This window comes from Micromys minutus (genome assembly GCF_963924665.1).
Source record: "Micromys minutus genome assembly, chromosome: 30".
Lineage (NCBI taxonomy): Eukaryota > Metazoa > Chordata > Mammalia > Rodentia > Muridae > Micromys > Micromys minutus.
Genome location: NC_137965.1, coordinates 31,161,111 through 31,188,258, shown reverse-complemented (window position 1 = coordinate 31,188,258; position 27,148 = coordinate 31,161,111). Strand labels below are relative to the sequence as shown.

The following is a 27,148-nucleotide window of genomic DNA, read 5'->3' as shown; positions in this document are numbered from 1 at the left end:
ATGGCATCTTTCTTTTCTGATTTTGGCCTTATGTGGTACTTGGAAGAGCTAAACAGGAAAGAATTCATAAAGTTTAAGGAATTCCTCAAACAGGAGAATTTGCAGTTGAGGCTGAAACAGATTTCTTGGGCCGAAGTGAAGAAGGCATCTCGAGAAGACCTTGCTAATTTACTGTTGAAACATTATGAGGAGAAGCAAGCCTGGGATATGACCTTCAAAATCTTCCAAAAGATGAACAGGAAGGATCTCATTGAGAAGGCAGGAAGAGAGATTGCTGGTGAGTTGGTCAGAGCTGCTTTACAATGAGTGAGAATCGAGTCATAGTTTTGATAACTGCTCTTCATGCCCATCTACCCTAGGAACACTGGGTGTCATGGGGTATTCTTCTCCTCGAGTGAGCAGGCAGCTTCATGTAGACACATTAGGTCTGGTCTGTGTATTATAGGGTAGCATACCTTACCCAGATGATTAAACTACTACACAGGACATTATTAATGTTCCCTTCGAATCTAAACTGGAGCCTTACCTCTAGAGTGAAATGGTAGCCCTGAGGATTTAGAGCAGCAACAGGAGAAGACAGCTGTAAGAAATCATATTTATAGGGTCTGGGAAGATGGCTCGGTCTGCAAGGTGCCTGCTATGTAAACAGGACAGTCTGACTTTGGATCTCAGAAACCACATAATAGCAAGGCATGGTAGCAAGTGGCAAGTCAGTTTGGCAAGTTTTAAGCCAACTTAAAAAAAAATGTCTCAAATGAGATGGAGGGCCTGGAGAGATGGCTCGGTGGTTAAGAACACCTGCTTTTATGGTTCATAATAATCTGTAACTCCAGGTTCAGGGAACCAATGCCTTCTTCTATCCTCTGAGGGCTCTGCACACATCTGGTGCACATACATGCACACAGGAAAAACCACTCATGCACATAAAATTAAAAAACAAATCTTTTTTTCTTACAACTTTATTTTTTAACAAAAGAGGGATACATATACAGATTTTAAAGGCATTTTGGTATAACATTATATGAATATTTTTGTTGGTACTTAATTCTTCTAGAGGTTTGATAGCATGCATTGAAATCCCACTGGTTACCATAAGCATAAAGTACATGTAGGACAGAATGTAACATGGAAACAGATTTCTTGTTGAGTATAGATTAAGCATAATTATCTGTGAATACCAAAAATTGCCACAAGGCTAGTATCTTAGCTCTTGGATTATTAATGATTTAAGGTCCAGGTATACCACACTGAGAGGGTGCTATACATTTATTTTTTTCCTAAGAAGAACTGAGGCTTTCATTTAAAAAAAAACAAATCATTTAAAACAGCAGAGAGCAGAGCAGTTGAAGACACCAGTGTCAACCTGTACCCCTCCCCCGCTCGCCCTCCCACATATGTATGTATTTGAAACAACTGTGACCTTCTTCATGGCTCCCCACAGTGGACCTTGATGAAAGAGAAAGTCCATGGTTTTAAATAGTTTATTGGTTGTTCATGATGGAAAATGGGTGCATAACATACCATACCAACTTCTCAGGCTAGACCTGAGGTTAAATACCTTTTGCAGGAAGGAATGTCTGGGTGGGGAAGGGAAAGAGAAGCTTATTAGCTTGGCCCTCTAGATACCTCATCTGTTCTGGGTCTTCATGACCATAGGACATGTCTCTTTTATTGTGGGGAGCATAGCATGTATCCCAGGCCAGGTGTTGGGCAGGGAGCGGAGACTCAGGTGTTTGCCCACTGACTCTATGGGTCTCAACCACTCTACCTTACCAAACTTCCTGGCATGGTTTTACTGTCCACCACCTAAGTTCAATCCCCATCACCTATGGGGGACTACTTGTGGACAGCTGTAGATCCAGCTCAGAGAGGAGTGGATTTAATACTTCTGACCTCCACAGGAATCATCTCAGTCAGACTAGATCTGGGCGAATGTTTAACTTTGATGTGTTGTGGATTTTTTTCCTTTGTACCCACTGACTCAGGACACACAAAGTCTTATCAAGCTCATTTGCAGAAGAAGCTGACCCGTGATTATTCCAGAAAGTTTAACATCAAAGTTCAGGATTTACTTAAGCAGAAATTTACCCAGGATGACTGTGATCGTTTTGAGAACCTTCTTATATCAAAGGCAACTGGAAAGAAGCCACACATGATGTTCCTACAAGGAGTGGCAGGGATTGGCAAGTCACTGATGTTGACAAAGCTAATGCTGGCCTGGTCAGAAGGCATGGTGTTTCAGAACAAATTCTCCTACATCTTCTACTTCTGCTGTCAAGATGTGAAGAAGCTGAAGGCAGCTAGTCTGGCGGAACTGATCTCCAGAGAGTGGCCCAACATCTCTGCTCCCATAGCAGAGATCCTCTCCGAACCTGAGAAACTCTTATTTATCATCGACAGCTTGGAAGCAATGGAGTTGGATTTGTCTGAGCGGGAGTCGGAGCTGTGTGGTAACTGCATGGAGAAGCAACCAGTGAATATAGTGCTAAGCAGTTTGCTCAGGAGGAAGATGCTCCCTGAATCCTCTTTCCTCATCTCCGCTACCCCAGAGACTTTTGAGAAAATGGAGGACAGGATTGAGTGCACAAATGTGAAAGTAATAACGGGCTTCAATGAGAGCAATATTAAGATGTATTTCCGCAACTTGTTCCAAGATAGGAACAGAACCCAGGAAATCTTCAGCCTGGTGAGAGAAAACAACCAGCTGTTCACTTTATGTCAAGTCCCTCTGCTCTGCTGGATGGTGGCTACCTGTCTAAAAAAGGAGATAGAGATGGGGGGAGACCCAGTCTCCATCTGCAGACGCACCACCTCCCTCTACACCACTCACATCTACAGTTTGTTCATTCCCAAAGGTGCCCAATATCCAAGTAAGAAAAGCCAAGAGCAGCTGCAGAGCTTATGTTCTCTGGCTGCTGAGGGCATGTGGACTGACACCTTTGTGTTTAGTGAGGAGGCTCTCGAGAAAAACGGGATCACGGACTCTGACATCCCCACACTGCTGGAGATAAGGATCCTTGAAAAGAGCAAGGAATCTGAAAATTCTTACATCTTCCTCCACCCATCTGTCCAGGAGGTGTGTGCAGCCATCTTTTATCTGCTAAAGAGACATGTGGACCACCCTTGTCAGGATGTTAAAAGTGTACAGGCACTCTTGTTTACATTTCTAAAGAAAGTAAAAGTACAGTGGATCTTTTTAGGCTGTTTCATCTTTGGCCTTTTACATAAATCGGAACTAAAAAAGCTAGAGGTGTTTTTTGGACACCAGTTGTCCCAGGAAATTAATCATCAGTTGTGTCAGTTCCTGGAAACCGTAAGTGGCAATGCAGAGCTTCAAGAGCAGATAGATGGCTTGAAGCTGTTTTACTGTCTGTTTGAGATGGATGATGAAGCCTTCCTACTGCGAGCAATGAACTGTATGGAGCAGGTTAACTTCACGGCTAAGGATTATTCTGATGTTATTGTCGCTGCCTACTGCCTAAAACGCTGTTCCACACTGAAGAAACTGTCCTTCTCCACCCAGAATGTCCTGAGTGAAGAGCACGAACACAGCTATACGTGAGTCCCTCACTCTCTCTGTCCCCTCTCAGAGTCCATTGCTGTGTGTTGGGATTTACAAAGACAAATTCAAAACTCATAACTCATATCAAATGCTAGGCCTATAAACCACATACACACAAACAACAAAACCAGACTCAACAGGTATGTGTGTGTGTGTGTGTGTGTGTGTGTGTGTGTGTGTACATAAACATGTACATATAAAACAATGAAAAAGGTTGTCACCTTGAGAGTTGAGAGAACAAGGAAGAAAAAGTGATACAATTCTATTTCAATTAAACATTTTTAAAAATAAATTTAAAAACAAAGTAGAGCTTTTAAGGGGGAAAAACAACAAATTTACCTTTTTTTGGTCAACAGTTTCCACTTATTTTAAGAGTGATTTTTATTTTATGTGTATGTCATTATGCACGGGTATAGTTTATGTGTATGTGGCTGCATGTCATTTTGCACACGTGTGGAGCTGGCCTCAGTGACATCTGATCTTCCTGAACAATAGCCAACTGCCAGATGTGGGTTCTGCAATCCAAATTCTTATTTTCTAAAGAAACATGAACACTTTCAACACTGAACTGTCTCCAGTCCAACAGGCTTCATTTTGAGCCCTGAATCATCTCTTTGAAGGATACACTATTTGATTTTATTAATATTTATTTTTTATAACTGATTTGGGACAGAATCTCACTATGTAACTGTGTCAAGCCTGTAATCTCATATTCATCTGCCTGTCTCCAGAGTACTGGAACTAAAGGCATGTGCCTCCACACCTGAGTATGTTTCTTAATTATTAGTTATGCATACATATGCATATATAGACTGTATCAGTTCGTATGTACAGGAGTCCAGGAAATGGTTCAGTTCACAGAGTGTTGCCTGCTATACTTGAGACATCCTGCATTTGTTCACCAGCATCATATAAGACAGAATATGATGGTCATGCCTATAATCCAGGTTCTCAAGATGGTGGACCCAGATCAGAAACTCGGGGTCATCATTGTTTATATAGCAAGTTTAGGACAGGCCTACAATACGTATGACAGTATACATAAGGAATACAGAATTCTAAATGGAACCAGGTATGGGGCTCATGCTTGTGACCCCAGCACTCAGGGAACTAAGGCAAGAGTAGTCTGGGCTACATACAACTACTCACCTGGGTTCCAGGTGAGTCTGATCTAAAGAGTGAGACTTTTGTACACAAAAACCCAACAAACAACGAAAATACATGTGTATGATTTATGATCTCTTGACACATTTTTTTCCATCCTGAGAATAGAATCTAGAGCATCATATATACTAGGCCTAGCACTTTACCAGAAATTTCAGCCCCAGATCATTTTCTTAAGATGTGGTTTAGCCTTCCATTCATTCTGTAATCAAGGCTGGCCTTGAACTTCTGGTATTTCTATAGCAATAGAATAAGTTGCCATTTATCCTTGAGACTTTCCTTTTCTTAGTCATAGTAGCCTTGTGATCAGAGCAGCAATGATATTAACCCACCATATTATGATATATTATCCTCACCATGTGAGAATGGAGTGTGTGTTTTCTGCCCTTCTGAGATAGTAGATTCTGAGATCAAGACACTCGAACTGTCTCTTGATCTCCTAGATGCAAACTGCCTTGTAAACAGTAATTGTGGTGGAGAGCATGGGGGTGACTCAGTTGCTGCACAGGTATGAGAACTTCAGTTTCATCCCCTGGATATACAGTTTTTAAAGGCTTTGCCTGGCAGCATGTACCTATAATCTCAGCACTAGAGAGACAGAGGCATGGCTTCCATATGCAAGCATATACATGCACGCACATGCACATGTACGTGCATTCACAAACATATACACCCAGCAACATTTACTAAATGGATTCATTTCATACTCAGAACCATGTAAGGTGAGTTTCCAAGATGGCTCAGCAGATAAGAGGTGCCGCCCTCTGAGGACCTAAGTTCAGTTCATTAAACCACAAGGTAGAAACTGATTCCTGCAAGTTGTCCTTTGACCTGCTCTCACACCATGTAGCACACACACTGTGTAGCACACACACAGTGTGAAATGTTACAAGGCAAATCTGATTATCCTGTTAGATGTGAGGAAAGTAGGCAGAGAAGTCACATATATCATCCAAGATACACACTGAGTAAGATACACACTGAGTAAGTACTGGCACCTGAAGCTTGAGTCAGGAGATCCTGGCTCTGGAACCCTGCCTCATTTTCATTCTAAAACCACCAAGGTTAACTGTAAGGGATGATTTCTCAAGTTCAACACCACCAAGCTATCTGGGTTATCTGTTGTGGGAATGGAGAGGGCAGGTGAAAGCCCCGGACAGTTCTGGGCGCCACTATGTAGAATCCTCTGGTCTTTTCCCAGTAGTCATTAACTGCATCTCTACCCTCAAGCTATAAGAACAGAATCCCACAGACCTTGCCACATGTCTGGCTAAGAGCTGCAAACATGAAATTACCTTAGCTGGCTACCCTTCATCTGCCCGGGGAGTCATTCGCCACACTTCTGTGCTGTGAATGGCTTGACTTAAGTTTTTGTGAATGAGTAGAATCCAAAGGTGCTGTCAGGTTTTATCCTTTGTTTGTTTTTAGTGTATGTACAGATGTTTTGCCTACCTACATGTGTGCATGTGTAATGTGTGCACCTAACCTCTAGTCATCTCTCTAGTGCCTAGAATTAACTTTCTGACAGTGGAATGCATTTCTTTGTCCTCTGTTACAGGGAAAAGCTTCTCGTTTGTTGGCATCATTTGTGCTCTGTGCTCACAAGCAGTAAGGACATCCACGTACTCCAAGTGAAAGACACTAATCTCAATGAAACAGCCTTTCTGGTCTTGTATAATCATCTGAAGTACCCCAGCTGCACCCTTAAAGTACTTGTGTAAGTTAGAGGCCAACTTTGATTTCTGATACATCACAGAGGTGACAGACTAGCCTTCCCACCATCTCTTGGCTAACTGCATAAATGGAGACTTACACAGTCCAGAGTAGAATCTCACTGGCTTGGCAGCACTAACCATTCTTTATTGAGGGTTGTGCCATGAATTGTACAATGATGAAAGCATATGCGGGGCTCTGCTTTCTAGATGCCAGTAGCTTCCTCGTGGGACAGCCGACTTTGCCCTCAAACCTTTCTCAGAGTTCCACATGGAAGAGAAAACCGCCTGGGGAGCTGTCACTGGGTTACAGAATTAGTTATGTGGTCATTGTGGGATATAGGATCTCGCCAAAGATGAGAGCTCAGGGGAAACTGATGGACTCCTCTCTTTGTTCCACAGGGTAAATAATGTGACCTTCCTGTGTGATAACCACCTATTCTTTCAGTTGATTCAGAACCAGTGTTTGCAGCACTTGAACCTCAGCCTCACGTTCCTCTCGCACGGTGATGTGAAACTTTTGTGTGATGTCTTGAACCAGGCACAGTGCAACATAGAAAAACTGGAGTAAGTTTGTGTGTTCTCCTAGGTCAGTGATTTCAGTCAAAGGCTGCCCCTTCATTTTCATCCACTTGCTGTGACAAAATGCCCTGACCTAAGCAATGATAGCGGAAAAAAAAGTTTACTGGATTCAAATTTTCAGCTTATGGGCCATTGCTGTGGGAAGCCAGGGGAGCAAAACACTGGAAGCATGGTGACGTGTCATGCACACTCAAGAGTGGATTAATGTGTGCATGCTAGTGCTCAACTAGCTTCCTCCACTCCTATACAGGTCAAGATCCTGCTTCCTGAGGAATGGTGTCACCCACGGTGGACAGGTCTTACCACCTCCATTAACTTTGCCACAGGTCGTCCCTACCCGGAGAGCTCATCACTGAGACTCCCTTCCTGAGTGATTCTAGGTTGTGTCAAGTTAACATCACAAGACAACAGTTTTAATTTGTACACATGTGTCCTATTTTTCTGTTGTTCATGCACAGACTTTGTCACTTTAAAACATGATCACAGCTAGTCAGTGACATGGATCAGTGGGATAAGGCACTTGCTGCCCACCTATAACCTGAGTTCTACCCCAGGACCCACATGGAAAAAGGAAAGAACCAACTTTCACAAGGTGTCCTCTTTTGTTGTACATTGTCCACATACCCCCTTCACATGCTGTAGCATATGTGCTCAGACATGCAAATAAACAAAGAAATGTAATTCGTAATAATTTAAAACACCAAGTTATGAGTTATCGTGGTTCTTCCAGGGGACCAGAGCTCAATCTTTGGTACCCACAGGGTGGTTCATAACCATCACAGGCACCAGGTATGCACGTGGTACACAGACACATGTAGGTGACACACTCATATGTAAAATTAAAAACAAGTGAGTCTAACTTCTTAGAAATTGAGCTGATTACGGAATGTAAACGTTCATTTCTAGATAGGTATATCCACTTCGGAAATCACAGCTTCTGTTCAGATTTCACAGCTTCCGACATACCTTAGAACTCAGAACTCTTACCACTGAGCATATGTTTAAAGGTACGTGACTCCATTTGCTTCCTGAACCACGCGTGGCCTGTGTTCATACCTGAAATTTGAAATTCTGACTCATAGTAGGCTACGTAAAAACCCCATAGCTATTGATCGTATTCAGATGGTTCTCAGATATTGTTGGTGGCACGGATCTGATTCAAAAAGATGCCATGTGATTCATGTATTAAGTTCAAAGATGGACAGGACTAGGTATTAGAGGCAAGGAGAGTGGTTCCTGGTTTGCAGCTAGTGACAGAAGGGGAGAATGGACATGGATGATGACAGTTGTTGACGTGTGCACCTTATCCTATTTTCTGCCATGGAGATGGAATTCTGTGTGGTTCTATTACAGACATGCTTTTGGTTTTGATTTATTGAGTTTATTGAGTTATATAGAAAGAAAATCTAAAAACGATTAAGTAGCAAGTGACAGAAGGAAGTCACGAATAGCAAATTATCCTCAGATCTGACACGTCATCAGAGGAGACCAGGATAGCCCAAAGAGAGAGAGAACTAAAGCAGAAATTGACTGAGGACACCTCCCAGAAGCAGTCAGAGGGAAATCCTCATCACCTGTCCTGGGGGAGGAACAGGGTATCTGTTTTGTGCCACCAAGTGAAAGGACAGATGGTAATGTCTATAAATAACATGGGCAAGACAGGCGCTTCAGCGCATCCAGCAGAAATGACCTGGGAGGCCTGACCCAGCCCTGCTGGCGTTCTCCAGTGCGAGTTCCAGGCAGAGCAGAGCATTGTCCCCACCTGAGGCCCTTCCTTCTCTTTCCCTCATAATAACAGCTATGGGCCATTGTAGGGGTAAACAATAGTTACTTTGGTTGTCACTGGCTTTCCTTCTGTTCTGAGGAACACAGTGTTTTTACTTTTGGGCACTGTGACTGCTCTCTCCTCTCCCTATCGCAGACCCACGGGTCAGGCCTTCCCTGGATGAGGAGACTTACAAGACATTTGCAGTAAACATGCTGGAGTCTGGGACAGGAAAGCCCTTTATTCTCAGAGTTGTTTCAGCAAGCTGAAACAGTACATCACGATTTCCTAGTACAACATACATTACATCTGGTAACTCAAGGGCATCTCACACATACAGACATACCACCACCACCACCAACAATGAATCAATCAATAAATCAATAAATGGAATGTTTTAGAACTGGGCTTGAAAGTTGTCTCAGAGGTTTAAGAGTACTTGTTGCTCATGCAGAGGACCCGGGTTTAAGTCCTGTCCCAGAACTCAAACTGAATGGCTCACAACCACCAGTACCTCTAGTTCTAGGCACTAGACGCACATGTGATATACATAGATACACGTAGGCAAACACTCATACACACTGAAAATAAATCTTTTTTTTTAAATAAAGGACAATGTCCTATTCTGAGAAGTCCCAAACCTTCACAGGGATGTCAAGGGAAATGTCATGAAAACAGAGGAGAATGACGTTATCTTTGTCCTGCAGGATAGCCGCCTGTAACCTGTCGCCTGATGACTGCAAGGTCTTTGCCTCCATCCTGATCAGCAGCAAGGTGCTGAAGCATCTTAATTTGTCATCCAACAACTTGAACAAAGGGATTTCCTCACTGCACAAGGCTCTGTGCCACCCACACTGCATTCTGAAGCACTTAGTGTAAGTGGCCCTGGGGGCTGGGGGAGTGCACTGGGGAGAAATGTGCAAAGACTTTGAATGCAGAGTCATTTTACTAAAAATCTTCCAGTTCCGTGGCTGGAAAAAGGCTCAGTGGGTAGGAGTGCTTCCTATGCTGAGAGTAGTAACACTCAATATCTGCAATCCCAGAGCTGAGCACTGAAAATAGGTGGGTCCTAGAGCAAGGATCAGCCATATTGGTGAGTCCCAGTCTCAAAGCAAGGCAGAGAGCAACTGAGGAATACATCAGCTTCAGCCTCCAAACACAGGAGCACACCTGCCGTACACACATTGTTAGAGTTCCAAGGCAACATAGAGATGCAGGAGGCAGAAAGAAAAGGACTAGAGCCTGATCTCAGCAGACTGGACTATTTATCCCGAAACAGAAAAGGACAGAGTGTTTCCTGTGGGGAAGGAATGCCTGTGTGGGGGAAACTGGCTGTGCCTCTTGCTAGGGGGGATGTGAGGGTACTGTTTGCATCCATAAGGGACTAGGACAGTTCCCAGTCTCTCTTGCCTTGGGTTTATAATGCAGCCATGGGGTACTTTGGCGGGTCTGCATTCTTTCTTTCCTTGAACTGCTATAGTTTCTGTGTTTACCTGCTGACTGGAGGGAGACCATCTATAGGAATCCTGTCCAGGAACCACAGCTTTCTCTCAGACACCACACAAATTAATTCATTGTAATATCTCCCCATTGATTTAGTCCCGTGGCAGAAGTTTCAAAGTGTAAGCCTAAGAAACATGAACAGGCACGCGGGGCTGGAGAGATGGCTCAGTGGTTAAGAGCACACACATTGCTCTTCCTGAGGACCCATTCCTCTCCTAGCACCGCGTTAGGAAACTTAACATCCACTTGTAGCTTTAAGTCCGAGAAATCAAACTTCCTCCTCTGGCCCTCAGAGTCACCCTCTCTCACACGGACAGACCACACATGACAGGCACAAGCACATATGATTAAAGCACACGCTCAGGCACATCTGAGTACCAGCCCTGCAGGAGGCCGAGGTAGGAGGATGGCAAGGTCAAGGACAGACTTCAAAACAACCCGTGTAAATGTGGAAGGAGAGAACCAGCCCACAGATCTGTTCTCTGACCTCCACATGCATACTGTGGCATGTGCCTGCAAACATCATATACACATTTACACAGCCACAATCATTTAGAAACTACTATAAGTATCTTTTGTTGTTGTTCCCCAGGGAACCTGGGACAACAGTTAGTTGGTGTTTAAATTATATTGTATTCTATCATAAGGAGACTAGAGGGGGTTGGAACTGGTATATGGACAGTAAGAACAGGTTGGACACATGCTGAGCCACAGTCCACACAGCTCTTGAGTACCTGCAGAGTTTTACACCCACAGTGACCCTGACCCCACATGCACACTCATCCCTGCTTCACTTAGATACCAAGGGATTAATGCGCTAAACTTCAAAAGCTGTATGACTAGATTAAAGTGCCTGTAACAGGCACATAGAACTGTGTCAATTACTTGGATTTGGCACATAGAATGGGACAGTCACAGAACCCCTTGACGTCATCTCATACAGAATGAGCCTCTCTTGTAATTGTGGATGGAATAAATGAATTTGTCAACAAGGAAGAAAATTAAGGACTTTAGAACCCGGGAGAGAAAGGCAGATGGTTTGGTGTTTTGGATGGGTCCAAGTGATTTTGATTTTTTTCATGTCATGTACTCCTGTATATTTCATATTATATGGTTAGTGTTAGCTGTCACCCTGGCTCGAGTGCCCAGGTCTAGAGGGACCATGAACGTGTCGGTGGGGGATTGTCTTCACTGTACTAACTGCTCTGTGAAGACTGCGCTCACAGTGGGTAACACCATCACTCTGGGTCTGGTGCCTGGATTACTGAAGAATTGGAAATATAGCCATGCGTGTATGAATTCTCTGTGCCCTTGACTTCTGATGTGATGTGGCCAGCTGTTTGAAGTCTCTGCCCCCTGACATCACACAAGGAGAGAGTACAATCTGGAATAGTGAGCTAATTTAGAGCCCTCTCCCCAAAATTGATTTTTTAAGGATATATTTATCACAACAACAGAAATGAAACTATATCACATACACATTATTTTTAAAATATATTTTCATACTGTTTATTATACAAGAAATTAAGATGGTTGCCTATATTACAATAATCATATAGTTATAAGAAATATGATTGAGGCATGGCTAATATAAAGGATTCAGGTAAGGTCTTAAAACATTAGCATTGTCAATGAATTTACTCAGTTTCAATGCTGGATCTGATGCGAAATCAAAAGAAATGGAGATAGATGTGTTCCTGATAAGCCAGAAGTCTCTTGAGCTTGAATATTTTGCTTGAATATTTTGTCACTGCTACTTATAAAGTTATAGAAACATTATATTTTCCCTCCTTTCATGCCTTTCTTTCCCTCCTACAGGTTATCCAACTGTTCCCTCGGTGAGCAATGTTGGGACTATCTTTCAGAAGTTCTTAGGCGAAACAAAACCCTGAGCCACCTAGACATCAGCTCCAATGACCTGAAGGATGAAGGACTGAAGATTCTCTGTGGGGCTCTCACTCTCCCAGACTCTGTACTGATATCACTAAGGTAGGTTTCTTTGAGCTTGACCTTTGAGGCCATGTTTAGGAATCTTTAATGAATATCCCTGAGAGTATGCAGGGTAGAGTGACTCACCTCAGGTTCCTGAAGATCCTTTTCTGAGGACAGATCTGTGCCTTGACCTCTGTGCTGCAGTTTTGGCATCTGGTGGGAAGCAACTCAGAATATGTACACAAGGGACTGAGAGGAGGAGAGGCGTTATGACCTGAGCCCAAGGGATGCTTAAGCAAGTCACGGTATGGAATGGAATAGTCACTGTATGGAATGGTATAGTCACGGTATGGAATGGTATAGTCACGGTATGGAATGGTATAGTCACGGTATGGAATGGAATAGTCACGGTATGGAATGGTATAGTCACGGTATGGAATGGAATAGTCACGGTATGCAGTGGTATAGTCACGGTATGGAATGGTATAGTCACGGTATGGAATGGAATAGTCACAGTGTGGAATGGTATAGTCACGGTATGGAATGGTATAGTCACGGTATGGAATGGAATAGTCACGGTATGGAATGGAATAGTCACGGTATGGAGTGGTATAGTCACGGTATGGAATGGAATAGTCACGGTATGGAATGGAATAGTCACGGTATGGAATGGTATAGTCACGGTATGGAGTGGTATAGTCACGGTATGGAATGGAATAGTCACAGTATGGAATGGAATAGTCACAGTATGGAATGGTATAGTCACGGTATGGAATGGAATAGTCACGGTATGCAATGGTATAGTCACGGTATGGAATGGTATAGTCACGGTATGGAATGGAATAGTCACGGTGTGGAATGGTATAGTCACGGTATGGAATGGTATAGTCACGGTATGGAATGGAATAGTCACGGTATGGAATGGAATAGTCACAGTATGGAATGGTATAGTCACGGTATGCAATGGTATAGTCACGGTATGGAATGGAATAGTCACGGTATGGAATGGAATAGTCACAGTATGGAATGGAATAGTCACGGTATGGAATGGTATAGTCACGGTATGGAATGGTATAGTCACGGTATGGAGTGGTATAGTCACGGTATGGAGTGGTATAGTCACGGTATGGAATGGAATAGTCACAGTATGGAATGGAATAGTCACGGTATGGAATGGTATAGTCACGGTATGGAGTGGTATAGTCACGGTATGGAATGGTATAGTCACGGTATGGAATGGTATAGTCACGGTATGGAATGGTATAGTCACGGTATGGAGTGGTATAGTCACGGTATGGAGTGGTATAGTCACGGTATGGAGTGGTATAGTCACGGTATGGAGTGGTATAGTCACGGTATGGAATGGTATAGTCACGGTATGGAATGGTATAGTCACGGTATGGAGTGGTATAGTCACGGTATGGAATGGTATAGTCACGGTATGGAATGGTATAGTCACGGTATGGAATGGTATAGTCACGGTATGGAGTGGTATAGTCACAGTATGGAGTGGTATAGTCACGGTAAGGAGTGGAATAGTCACGGTATGGAATGGTATAGTCACGGTATGGAATAGAATAGTCACGGTATGGAATGGTATAGTCACGGTATGGAATGGAATAGTCACGGTATGGAATGGAATAGTCACGGTATGGAATGGTATAGTCACGGTATGGAATGGAATAGTCACGGTATGGAATGGTATAGTCACGGTATGGAGTGGTAGGATCTTTCCTGTTGGGATAAAGCATGATGGACGGCCTTACGGTGGCAGCAGTGTGTATACAAAACCTTCTCATCTTTGTGGATCAGAAGGCAGAGTGTGGAACCAAACACACGGTGGCTCACATCTACCTGTTAGATACCAATGTTCCAGAGGTCCCACAGCTTCCCAAAATGGTGTCCCCATGTGGGGACTAAGTGTTTTAACACATGAGCTTGTAGGAGACACTTCAGATCCAAAGAAAGAATAAGATGAGGATGAGGGAACCTAGAAATATGTGTGTGAATTAATTAGTATATATAAAAACTCTGCCTTGGAAAGAATAAACAGCCGTGTAACAGTAAGGGGAAGAGACACAACAAAATTCTTGATGTCAAACTGTAAAATTGAGTGGTATTTGAGTGACTTAATGGTTGTTGTTTTGATCACACCAAGTGGATTAGTATTCCATGACCAAATGTCTTCTGGTGAGAAATTCAGATGTGTAGGGCTTGGGAAAATACTGTTACCTAACCTGTTGTGAAATCTTAGAGTCACAACATTTTTGTCCTCTCTATAAAGGAGATAGGAACAAAATGAAAACACATGGTGTAGTGTGCTGTTCTCTCTTAGAATGGCTTTCTAGAGCCCACTAAGATGTCATATAGATGATATATTTGAAAATATTAAAAGTATGTGAATTCACCAGAACTATAAAGAATGGAGGAAAAGTATTTTAAAAGTATAAACCATTTGAGGTCCCTAAAAATACTGAGTTTATATTTAAAAATCTGTTGGAAGAGCAAAGGTTTTCTCTGAGATGACACTGGGTGTGTCACCTACACTCTAGGGCAGGCCCCATACTCAAGAGTAGTTGGTCATCACAAATTAAACTCCATATTTTATGGGCTTTTTTGCCAACCTGGGTGAGAATGAGACCCTACCTTTAAAAAAAGTAAAGAGCACATGGCTGATTGAGTAAGCACTTGGAGTCTTCGCGGGCAGCTGGGTACAGCTCTTGTGGTTTCCTGTACAGCAGGCAGGGGTCTTTAGTAACTACTCTCATGTCAAAACAGAAAAATGAGACACAACTAAAATTAAAATGATTCCTTACAAAGTTTTTAAATTTATGTAAGTAAAGTGGTTAGCTCTCTTTACTATCAGGATGTAGAACTCTTGGCTCTTCCAGAGTACTCTGTCTGCCTACCTGGCGCCATGCTTCCTGCCATGGTAACAATGGACTGAACCTCTGAAACTGTGAGCCAGCCCCAGTTGGGTGTTTGCCTTTAGCCTAGGCCATGTTTCTGCACAGCAATGAAACCTAGGACACTTCTGTAACTGCAGTTCTGAGAAACCTGATCATTTCTTCTGGCCTTTGTAGGCAGCTACTTCCAAGTGGTAGGCACAGACACAAGAACTTACCCTTTTTTTAAAGCAGTGTCAGATTCACACCAGAATTTGAGGAACCGGAAACAGAATGGGATCCTCGAAAACAAGCCCATCTGCTGATGTTCATATAATGCAAATTAATCCAAGACAGTTCAAGAAAAGAGCTCATTTAAAAAAGCATTCCCAGTCAGCCACCATCCATGTGCTAAGTCTGTGAAACCGTGTCTTTGTTTTTGTTTCTTTCTTATTTTTTATTAAATATTTTTATTTACATTTCAAATGTTATGGTCTTTCCCAGTTTCCCCTCCAAAAACCCCTCTTCATCCCCCATTGCCATGCCTCTATGAGGGTGCTCCCCCACCCACCCACCCCCTCCCAACTCCCCTTCCTGACATTCCCCTATACTGGGAAATGGAGCATTGGCAGAACCAAGGGCTTCTCCTCCCACTGATGCCCAACAAGGCCATCCTCTACTACATGTGCAGCTGGAGCCATGGGTCTGTCCATGTGCACTCTCTGAATAGTGGTTTAGTACCTGAGAGCTCTGGTTGGTCGGTATTGTTGTTTTTATGTGATTTCAAACCCATTCAGTTCCTTCAGTCCTTTCTCTAACTCCTCCACTAAGGACTCCATTATCAGTTCAGTGCCTGGATATGAGGATCCACCTCTGTGTTTATCAGGTTCCCGAGAGACAGCTGTATCAGGCTCCTATCAACATGCACTTCTTGGTATCCCCAAGAATTTATTGTCTGGGCTTGGTGGCTCTATATGGGCTGGATCCCCATTTGGGGCAGTCTCTGGATGACCTTTCCTGCAATTTCTGCTCCAAACTTTGTCTCCATATTTTCTCCTGAGAATATTTTTGTTCCCTTTTGAAGAAGGACTGGAGCATCCACACTTTGATCTTCATTCTTCTTGACCTTCATGTGGTCTGTGAATTGTATCTTGGGTAATCCAAGTTTTGGGGCTAATATCCACTTATCAGTGAGGGCATTCGATATTCCTCAGTTGAAAATTCTTTGTTTAGTTCTGTACCCCATTTTAATAGGATTGTTTGATTCTCTGGAGTCTAACTTCTTGAGTTCTTTATATATATTGGATATTAGCCCTCGATCAGAAGTAGGATTTGTAAAAGATTTTTCACAATCTGTTGGTTGCCAGTTTGTCCTTTTGACAGTGTCCTTTGCCTTGCAGTTTCATGAGGTCCCATTTGCCCATTCTTGAACTTAGAGCATAAGCCATTGGTGTTCAGTTTAGGAAATATTTCCCTACGCCTATGTGTTCTAAGCTCTTCTTCACTTTCTGTTCTTTTAGATTCACTGTACCTGGTTTTATGTTGAGGTCTTTGATCCAGTTGGACTTGAGCTTTGTACAAGGAGATAAGAAAGGATCAATTTGCATTCTTCTACATGCTGAGTGCCAGTTGATACTGAACCATTAGTTGAAGAGGCTGTTCTTTTTTTCATTGAATGTTTTTAGCTCCTTTGTCAAAGATCAAGTAACCGTAGGTATGTGGGTTCATTTCTGGGTCTTCAATTCTATTCCACTGATCTACCTGCCTGTCTCTGTACCAGTACCATGCAGTTTTTATCACAGTTGATCTGTAATACAACTTGAGGTCAGGGGTTGTGATTCACCCAGAACATTCTTTATTGTTGAAAATAGTTGCTATCCTGGGTTTTTTGTTACCACAAATGAATTTGCAAATTGCTCTTTCTAACACTTTGAAGAATTGAGTTGGAATTTTGATGGGGATTGCATTGAATCTGTAGATTGCTTTAGGCAAGATGGCCATTTGTACTATGTTTATCCTTCCAGTCCATGAGCATGGGAGATCTTTCCACCTTCTGAGGTCTTCTTCAATTTCCTTCTTTAGAGACTTGGAAGTTCTTGTCATACAGATACTTTACTTGCTTGTTTAGGGTCACACCAAGGTATTTTATATTATTTGTGACTATTGAGAAGAGTGTCACTCTCCAATTTCTTTCTCAGCCTGTTTATCCTTTAAGTAAAAAAAAGGCTACTGATTTGTTGGATTTAATTTTATATCCAGCCATTTTGCTGAAGTTAAAAGTTTCCTGGTGGAATTTTGGGGGTCATTTAAGTATACTATCATATCATCTGCAAATAGTGATATTTTTACTTCTTCCTTTTCAATTTGTACCCCTTTGACCTCTTTTTGTGGTCTAATTTCTCTGGCTAGTACTTTCAGTACTATATTGAATAGGTAAGGGGACAGTGGGCAGCCTTGTCTAGTCCCTGATTTAGTGGGCTTGCTTAAAGTTTCTCACAATTTAGTTTGATGTTGGCTACTGGTTTGCTGAGTATTGCTTTTACTATGTTTAAGTATGGGCCTTGAATTCCTGATCTTTCCAAGACTTCGAACATAAAGGGGTATTGAATTTTATCAAATGCTTTATCAGCATCTAAAGAGATGATCATATGTTTTTTCCCTTTGATGTAGTTTATATATTGGATTACATTGATATATTTCCATATAGTGAACTATCCTTATATCCCTGGAATGAAACCTACTTGATCATGGTGAATGATCATTTTAATGTGTTCTTGGGTTCAGTTGCAAGAATTTTGTTGAGTATTTTTGCATCAATGTTCATGAGGGAGATTGGTCTGAAGTTCTCTTTCTTTGTAAGGTCTTTGTGTGGTTTAATAATGAGCATAGTTTAGCTTCAAAGAATGAGTTGGGTAGTGTTCCCTCTGTTTCTATTTTGTAGAATAGTTTGAAGAGTATTGGTATTAGGTCTTCTATGAAAGTCTGATAAAATTCTGCACTAAACCTCTCTGGGCTTTTTTTTTTTTTTTTTTTTTTTTTTTTTTTGGTTGGAAGACTTTCGAAGACTGTTTCTGTTTCTTTAGGGATTATGGGGCTGTTTGGATGGTTTATTTGATTTTATTTAACTTTGGTTCCTGGTATCTGTCTAGAAAATTGTCCATTTTTTCCAGATTTTCCAGTTTGCTTGAGTATAGGGTTTTATAGTAGGATGTGATTCTTTTTTAAAATTCCTCAGTTTCTTTTGTTATGTCTCCTTCTTCATTTCTGATTTTGTTAATTTGAATACTGTCCCTGTGCCCTTTGGTTAATCTGGCTAAGGGTTTATCAATCTTGTTGATTTTCTCAAAGAACCAGCTCCTTGTTTTGTTGTCTTTGTATAGTTCTTTTGTTTTTATTTGGTTGATTCAGCCTTAATTTTGAATATTTTCTGCCATCTACTCCTCTTGGGTGAATTTGCTTCTTTTTGTTATAGAGCTTTCAGGTGTTCTGTCAAGCTGTTAGTGTATGCTCTCTCTTTTTTTGGAGGCATTCAGAGCTTTGAGTTCTCTTTTATTGTGTTCCATAAGTTTTATATGTTGTGCTTCATTTTCATTAAAATTTAAAATGTCTTTAATTGTTTTATTTCTTCCTTGACCGAGTTATCATTGAGTAGAGCATTGTTTCGCTTCCATGTGTATGTGGGCTTTCTGTTGGTTTTTTGTTTTTTTTTTTTTTTTTTTTTTTTTGGTGTTATTTAAGAGTAGCCTTAGACCATGGTGATCTGATAAAATGCATGGGATTATTTCAGTCTTCTTGTATCTGTTGAGGCTTGTTTTGAGACTGATTATGGAGAAAGTACCATTAAACGCTGACATGAAAGTATATTCTTTTGTTTTGGGATAAAATGTTCTTTAGATATCTGTTAAATCCATTTGGTTAATAACTTTTATTGGTTTCACTGTTTCTGTTTAGTTTCTCTTTCCATGACCTCTCCATTGATGAGAGTTGGATGTGGAAGTCTCCCAGTATATTTGTGTGAGGCGCAATGTGTGCTTTGAGAGTTAGTGAGGTTTCTTTTTTGAATGTAAATACTCGTGCATTTGGAGGATAGATACTCTGAATTGAGAGTTCATCTTGGTGGGTTTTTCCTTTGATAAGTAAGGAGTGTTCTTCCTTATCATTTTTGATAACTTTTGGTTCAAAGTCAATTTTATTAGATATTAGAATTACTACTTCATCTTGTTACTTGGGACCATGTTCTTGGAAAACTTTTTTCTAGCCTTTTACTCTGAGGTAGTGTCTGTCTTTGTCACTGATGTATATGTTTCCTGTATGCAGCAAAATGCTGGGTCCTCTTCACATATCCAGTCTGTTAGTCTGTGTCTTTTAATTGGAGAATTGAGGCCATTGATGTTGAGAGATATTAGGGACCAATGATTGTTGTTTCCTGTTATTTTTGTTGTTAGAATTATGTTTGTGTGTCTATCTTCTTCTGGGTTAGTTAAAAGAAGATTATTTTCTTGATTTTTCTAGAGTGTAGTTTCCCTCCTTGTGTTGGATTTTTTCCATCTATAATTCTTTATAGGGCTGGATTTGTGGACACATACTATGTAAATTTATTTTTGTCATGGAATATCTTGGTTTTTCTATCTATAGTAATTGAGAGTTTTGCTGGATATATTAGTCGAGGCTGGCATTTGTGTTCTCTTAGGGTATATCTGACACCTGCCCAGGATCTTCCAGCTTTCATAGTCTCTGTTGGGAAATCTGGTGTGATTCTGATAGGTCTGCTTTTATGTGTTACTTGACCTTTTTCCTTTACTGCTTTTAGTATTCTTTCTTTGTTTTGCAAATTTAGTGTTTTGACTAATATGTGAATGGAGGAATTTCTTTTCCAGTCAAAACTATTTGGAGTTCTGAAGACTCTTTATATTTATGGGCATCTCTTTCTTTAAGTTAGGCAAGTTTTCTTCTATATTTTTATTGAAGATATTTACTGGCTCTTTAAGTTGGGAATCTTCACTCTCTTCTATACATATTATCCTTAGGTTTGATCTTCTCACTGTGTCCTGAATTTTCTGAATGTTTTAGATTTGGAGCTTTTTGTGTCTTGCACTTTCTTTGACTATTGTGTCAATGTTTTCTTTGGTATCTTCTACTTCTGAGAGTCTCTCTTCCATCTCTTGTATTCTGTTGGTGATGCTTGTGTCTATGACTCCTGGTCTCTTTCCTAGGTTTTCTATCTCTAGGGTCCTCTTACTTTGTGATTTCTTTTTATTTCTATTTTTACTTTTAGTTTGTGGATGGTTTTGTATATTTTCTTCACTTGTTTGGTTGTATTTTCCTATAATTCTTTAAGGGAGTTTTGTGTTTCCTCTTTAAGGGCTTCTATATGTTTACCTGTATTGTCCTTTATTTTTTTAAAGGAGTTATTTATGTCCTTCTAAAAGTCCTGTAACATCACCATGCAATGTGGTTTTAAATCAGAATCTTGCTTTTCTGATGTATTGGGGTATCCAGAGCTTGCTGTACTGGGAGAACTGGTTTCTGATGACACCATGTGACTGTGGCTTCTGTTGCTTAGATTCTTGCGCTTGCTTCTAGACATCTGGTTATCTCTGGTGTCAGCTGGTCTTGCTGTCTCTGACAGTTGCTCGTTCCTCCTGTAGGCCTATGTGTCAGTACTACTGGAGGACCGGCTCTGTCCCAGTGGGATCTGGGTACAGAGAGCAGTGGCACAGGGTCAGCTCCAGGCACAGACGGAACGTGGAAGGATCCCATGTCACCTTTCTTCCCTTCGTGCAAAGCATAAACCTTGAAAGGTGAACAGTAGCCACCCCAACCCCTGCATCATCCACAGTTTGGGTTATACATAGTACCCCAATCCATTTTCATATGAGTTCGCTATAGTTAGTCATTCTCAAAGGTATTATTAACACAGTATTGTTTTAACCTTTAAAAAGATTTGTTTTGCTTCACTTAATGTGTGTGCTTCTGAGAAAGAGGGTGGGGAGTGAGGGAGAGAGAAGGGGCGAGAGAGAAAGAAGGAGAGTGTTTTATGAGTGTGTGTGTGTGTGTGTTTATGAGTGTGTGTTAAGTGTTTGTGTGTTTATGAGTGTGTGTGTGTTTATGAGTGTGTGTGTATGTGTTTATTAGTGTTTATGCGTGAGTGTGTGTGTGCATGTGTGTGTGTTTATGAGTGTGTGTGTTTATGAGTGTTGTGTGTGCAAGTGCCTGGGACAGTTACAAGAGGGAATTGGATCTCCTGACCCTGCAATTACAGGTTCTTGTGAGCTGCCTGGCATGGGTTCTAGCAAACAAACCTGGTTCTTCTGCAAGAGAACTATGCTCTTAACCACTGAGTCACCTTTCCAGCCCTTGTTTTAACTTTCATTACAATGTACTGCACTTCATCTTCTACACCATTGTTAATATTCTAGTGTGCCTGATTCACTCCAGTGTCATTGTCGACAGACCACTGAGAACATGAGGTTTTTTGAATCACTGATTGCTGTCTGCAGACATCACTGGACCTTGTGAAATGTGTCCTTTTCAGATCAGTAACCGCTGTATTGTGATTTTTCTCTTACAGTGTGAGATATTGTCTCATCACCACTAGTGGTTGTCAGGACTTGGCTGAGGTCTTGAGGACTAACCAGAACCTGAGGAGCCTACAGGTTTCAAACAATAAGATAGAAGATGCTGGTGTGAAGCTGCTGTGTGATGCTTTAAAACGTCCCAACTGCCACTTAGAGAATATTGGGTGGGTGTCACCGCGGTCATAGCTGTGTTTTGAGGGTAGCAAAAGGTGGACAATTAATGTGCAGAAAGTAAATTAAAACTTCATGGGGGGCTGTAATAATGGCTCAGCAGTTAAAAGCACTGGCTGCTCTTCAAGAGGACCCAAGTTCAATTCCAAACAACCACATGACACCTCACAACTGCCTGTAACTCCAGTTTCAGGGGACCTGATATGCTCAAACAGACATTCATACAAGCAAAATACCAGTACACATAAAGTAAAAATAAACCAATCTTTAAAACTGCGTAGGACAACATAGCAGTTAGCAGTACTTATATTAATACGCCTCTCCGAAACATCAAGTCTGAAAGCAGTGAGCCTTTACTGCTGGCTGGTTGCTAGTCTAGTGTGAGGTTCAGTTTCATCCCAGCTGCAAGGGCTGGGACAGCAGGCCATTAGTGGGACTGTTAGGTCACCACAGACATGGGTACTGAGAATGAGCAGTTGTGGCCACATCTGCCAATAAAGGGAAAATTTGGTGTCGTGAACACTGGGCCTTTCAGAGCCTGTCCTCAGAGGCTGGAGTGAGCACAGTCTAAATGGCTCAGTCACTGCCCACATGCCTTCTCACCATGACACAGAACTACTCTTTTCTGGTTGCAGGTTAGAAGCCTGTGCGCTAACTGGTGGCTGTTGTGAGGACCTTGCTTCTACTTTTACCCACTGTAAGACCCTGTGGGGGATCAACCTGCTGGAGAACACCTTGGACCACAGTGGGTTGGTTGTGCTGTTCGAGGCTCTGAAACAGCAAAAGTGTACCCTGCATGTACTTGGGTGAGGTGGCCTCTGTTCTCCGTGGTGGGAAGAGTCCTTGGGGATAAGAAGGGATAAACTGAGATCTGAAATGTGCTGCCAATAATATGATAATTTAAGACAGAAATAAGAGCTGAGGACATGACTCAGGCCATGGAGTTCTTGCCACACAAGCATAAGGAACCAGAGTTTGATCCCCAGAAACTACATGAAAAAAGTCAGGCCTAGGGTTTGTATTTACAATCTCAGTAATGGAGAGGTAAAGACAGGGGGAATCCTTACCACTCACTGGTCAGCCATTCTGGTCAAATTGGTGATTTCCAGGTCAAATGAGAGGACCCCCACCTCAGAAATCACAGATGATACCTGATGTTGGCCTCTGCCTACCTACACACACACACACACACACACACACACACACAATGCAAGTAACTCGATAATAAGATTATCATACCAATAATAATCCTGCCATTAAGTATATATTGTCATGAAACCCTACCTCTCACTGAGGGACTATGGGCAGGTGACAGGTGTTTGGGGAAGGAGCACCAAAAATATTTTTAAAATTAAAGTTAAAATACATTCAAGTAATGTTCTCTCTCTTGTGGATGCTGTAACAGGAGCATTAAGTATAAAGCCCTTCCCTGCCCTCTGACTGCTCAGTGCCCAGGTACGGGTGATACTTGGTACTGTTATAAGGATAAGACATAAATATGCTTATCAGCATCACTTTATTTGTGCAGACAGTCCTGAATTAAGTTTGTTTGGGGGCTGGAGAGATGACGCCATGGTTAAGAGCACTGACTGCTCTTTCAAAGGTCCTGAGTTCGATTCCCAGCAACTACATGATAGCTTACAACCATCTGTAAGGGAATCAGATGTCCTCTTCTGGAGTGTCTGGAAACAGCTACAGTGTACTCCCATGAAATAAATAAATCCTAAAAGAAAAAAGACCACAGGAACCATCTATGTAGTGGATGTCATTGAACTGGCGAGATGGCTCAGAGGTTAAGAGCACTGACTGACCTTGCAGAGGTCCTGAGTTCAGTTCCCATCACAACCATATGCTGCCCTCTCCTGGCTTACAGGCATAAATGCAGGCAGAATGTTAAATAAATAATAATAATAATAAGGAATGGCAAAAAAGATTATTTAGGTATACAATATAAACGTATACCTAGTCATTCACTTTTTTCTTCAACACAATAGTCATTAATGATATAGCATTTTTAACATTTCAATATTTTAATATAATATGGTCTTTATGCTTGGTGATTTGATGTTTTTGCCCGCCTAAAGACTAATGTGAATATGCTCAAGAACATTTATGATAGAATAAGTGGAATCTGGAGAGATGGCTCAGTGGTTAAGAGCACTGACTGTTCTTCCAGAGGTCCTGAGTTCAATTCCCAGCAACCACATGGTGGCTCACAACCATCTGTAATGAGATATGATACCCTCTTTGGCACACAAGTGTCCATGCAGATAGAGCACTCATACATTAAACAAGTAAATAGGCTAAGTGAGCTAAAGGTTTATAGTGTGCATTTGTCATATAAATATGTGATTCAGAGTACTTTATATAAGCATAAGATATTTTATAAGTACAATATTTACTATATAACATTATGTTTAAAACCTTCAGCATTTACCTCTGTTGTTCATTTTTCCTGCTATGGTCATCAAACCCATATGAGATCAAAGTTCTTTCTGTGAATGTGTGTGAGTCAGGTGCACATGTGTGTACGGACTGTGTGCACAAGTGGAGGACCAGAGAACAGCCTCTCTGTCATCAGCTGCCATCCACCTCAGTTATTCCGAGATGGGATCTCTCACTGGAACCCAGGACTAACGAATTCTGTAAGGCTGGGGAGCCACCAAGTGCTAGGGACCTGTCAGTCTTCACTTCACTGGTTCTTGGGCCACATTCATAATGCCACTATTTCCAGCTTTTTATGTGGGTGTTGGGAATTACCCTCAGGTCCGTGTGTAGCAAAAACCTCACTGGGAGGACTGACTCTCCAAGCTCTCAAAATCGGGTCATTTTAGGGAGTTATTAAGCCACACATTTCTAGAAAGCTGAAACCTTATCGAGGTGTCCAACATGTTGACATTGCAACATTACAATGTGGCACAAACAGAATTCACACTCAAAAACTGTCCAGTTTGTTTACCAAAAAAAAAAGACAAAAACCCCCATATTTTGAGTAAACTTATACTTTTGTGCTGGACCTTTTCACAGTTACCCCATTCTCCACGCGGCCCATGGGCCAGAGGTTGAATATACCTACAAGATGTTGGGATAAAGTGTGTTTGACTCTAGTTGTCTCTCCTAGAAGACAGGGGCTCCGTTCCTTAAGATTTACTCTTGCAAATTCCCCTGCTCCATCAAAATGTTGAGTGCCTGCAAGGGTTCTTTCTTACACGGTGTTGGCTAGAGGTTGAGAGGGTACCAAGTGAGGGTGGATGCACAAGAAAGCAGAAAGAGGTGACTTATCTGTCATTTGCTGAGCCACCAGCTCTGCCTCTGATTACACTTCAGCCATGTTTACTCACTCTCTGGAGCAAGGTATCCATCCCTGTGATTTAATCTGCAAAGTAAGTGGTGTTATTTCACAGGAGAAATTAAAAATATATATATACAGGTGTCAGATAATGTGATGGTATTATGAAACTTAAGTTTCTATGATGTCCTCCTACTCTACCATGGAAGTCTCAGAAAGACATATACTGCAATTAATATATGCCCTAGGAGTACAGTTCATTCCTACAGGACAAACCTACTTAAACAAAAATACACATAACACGAGGGTTTAAATGAAATGCCTCCCATAGGCTAAGACGTTTGAATATTTGGTCTGCAGTTGTTATTGTTTCTCTGTAGGTTTGGGAGGTGTGGCCTTGCTTGAGAAAGTGTGTCACTGGGACAGCCTCACACCTTACCCAGTGAGCTTCCTCTGCTTCATGCTTGAGTCCAAGGTGTGAGCACTCAGCTTCCAGGTCCTGTAGACACTCTGCAGTAGGGATTTTAGGCAAAAAGACCTTTTCTCCTGGAAGTTGCCTTGGTCATGGTGTTTTATCACAATAATAGAAAAGTAACTGACATAGACTAAAAACAGAAACAGAAACCAGGGTGTGTGCATCTATATGTGTCCGCATGTGTGTGTGTGTGTGTGTGTGTGTGTGTGTGTGTGTGCGCGCGCGCACGAGCACGTGCACACATGCATAAGAACAATTAGCCAGAAGGCTAAGAACAGACAGTCAGGATATTGTTGGAGCTTAAAAAAACCTTCAAGTCTTTTCCAAGTCTTCTGTGCAAACCCCTAAGGCTCAGAAGGACTTGGTACTTGCAGGAAGCACTGAAAGTACCACCACTCTGGGTGTTGGCACCAAACTGAAATAAACCTCAGTTGGCTGTAGAGTTCACAGCATAGAGATGGTCAGAGCCGAGCTGTGCAGAGGACCAGTCAGGTAAAGCACCTGCAGCAGAAGTGAGAGGACCTGGGTCCAGATCTTCACCATCCTCCTAATAACGTGATTGTGGCTCATGTGTCTGTTACCTTAGGGCCAGGAGAAAGATGGAGATAGGAGGCTCCCCGAAGCTCACTGGTCAGCCAGTCCAGCGATGGCAGGTTCAGTGAGAGACCCTGTCGCACAAAGATAATGTGGAAAACAATTCAAGACACCCAAAATTGGCCTCTAGTAGGCTGACATGCACACACATATACACATACATGCATAGGACACCAACAAATCAATTAATTTTTTATTTTATTTTTTCATTTATTTTTATTTTTATTTCATTAATTTTTCATCACGTTTTATTTATGGATATTTCACCTGCATATATATTCTAGATTGGAGGCCAGAGTTGGTGTCAGATCCCCTGGAACTGAAGTTACAGATGGTTGGGAGCTGCAATGTGGGGAATTGAACCTGGGTCCTCTGCAAGAGCAGCCACTGCTCTTAACCACTGAGCCACCTCTCCAGTCTCTAAATCACATTTTATGGAAGAGTCTGGATGCTAAACATGTATCAATACACCATCTCATAGTATGGGTATGTCACCCCATTTAGAGGTAACATCAGAGTCACCTAAACTTGGCCTTGGGAAAACTTATGGAGGGAAACAGGTATTAGAAAGCAAACAGAAGGTCTAGAGAAATGTCTTTCCCATTAAGAGCATTTGCTGTTCTTGTAGAGGACTCAACTTCAGTTCCCAGAATCACCCAACAAGGCAGAACACAACTGCTATAACCCTACTTCCAGCAGGTCCAGTGACTTCTGACTCCCACAGGCACCTGCACACACGTGGTACCCGGAGATCCACACAGGCACATGCACATACATAAATGATCTTACAAAATTAAATCTTAAGAGTGAATTAACTAAAGCTGTTTTTTTTTCCTTTCTAGACTTCGAATTACTGACTTTGATAAGAAAACCCAGGAGTTCCTGATTGCTGAGGAAGAGAAAAATCCATACTTGAGCATCCTTAGCAGTGTGTAA

At 41.8% G+C, this 27,148-nt stretch overlaps 1 protein-coding gene across 1 annotated transcript; it reads left to right on the top strand.

The window, feature by feature from the left end:
- On the top strand, positions 1 to 27,148 carry NLRP4 (NLR family pyrin domain containing 4; the record flags this gene model as incomplete). The annotated part of the gene is made up of 9 exons (XM_080941762.1): positions 1 to 277; positions 1,986 to 3,558; positions 6,285 to 6,443; positions 6,841 to 7,005; positions 9,493 to 9,660; positions 12,107 to 12,277; positions 21,677 to 21,847; positions 22,490 to 22,660; positions 27,055 to 27,148. 9 exons carry the CDS (start codon positions 1 to 3, stop codon positions 27,146 to 27,148), a joined length of 2,949 nt encoding a protein of 982 aa, XP_080797888.1.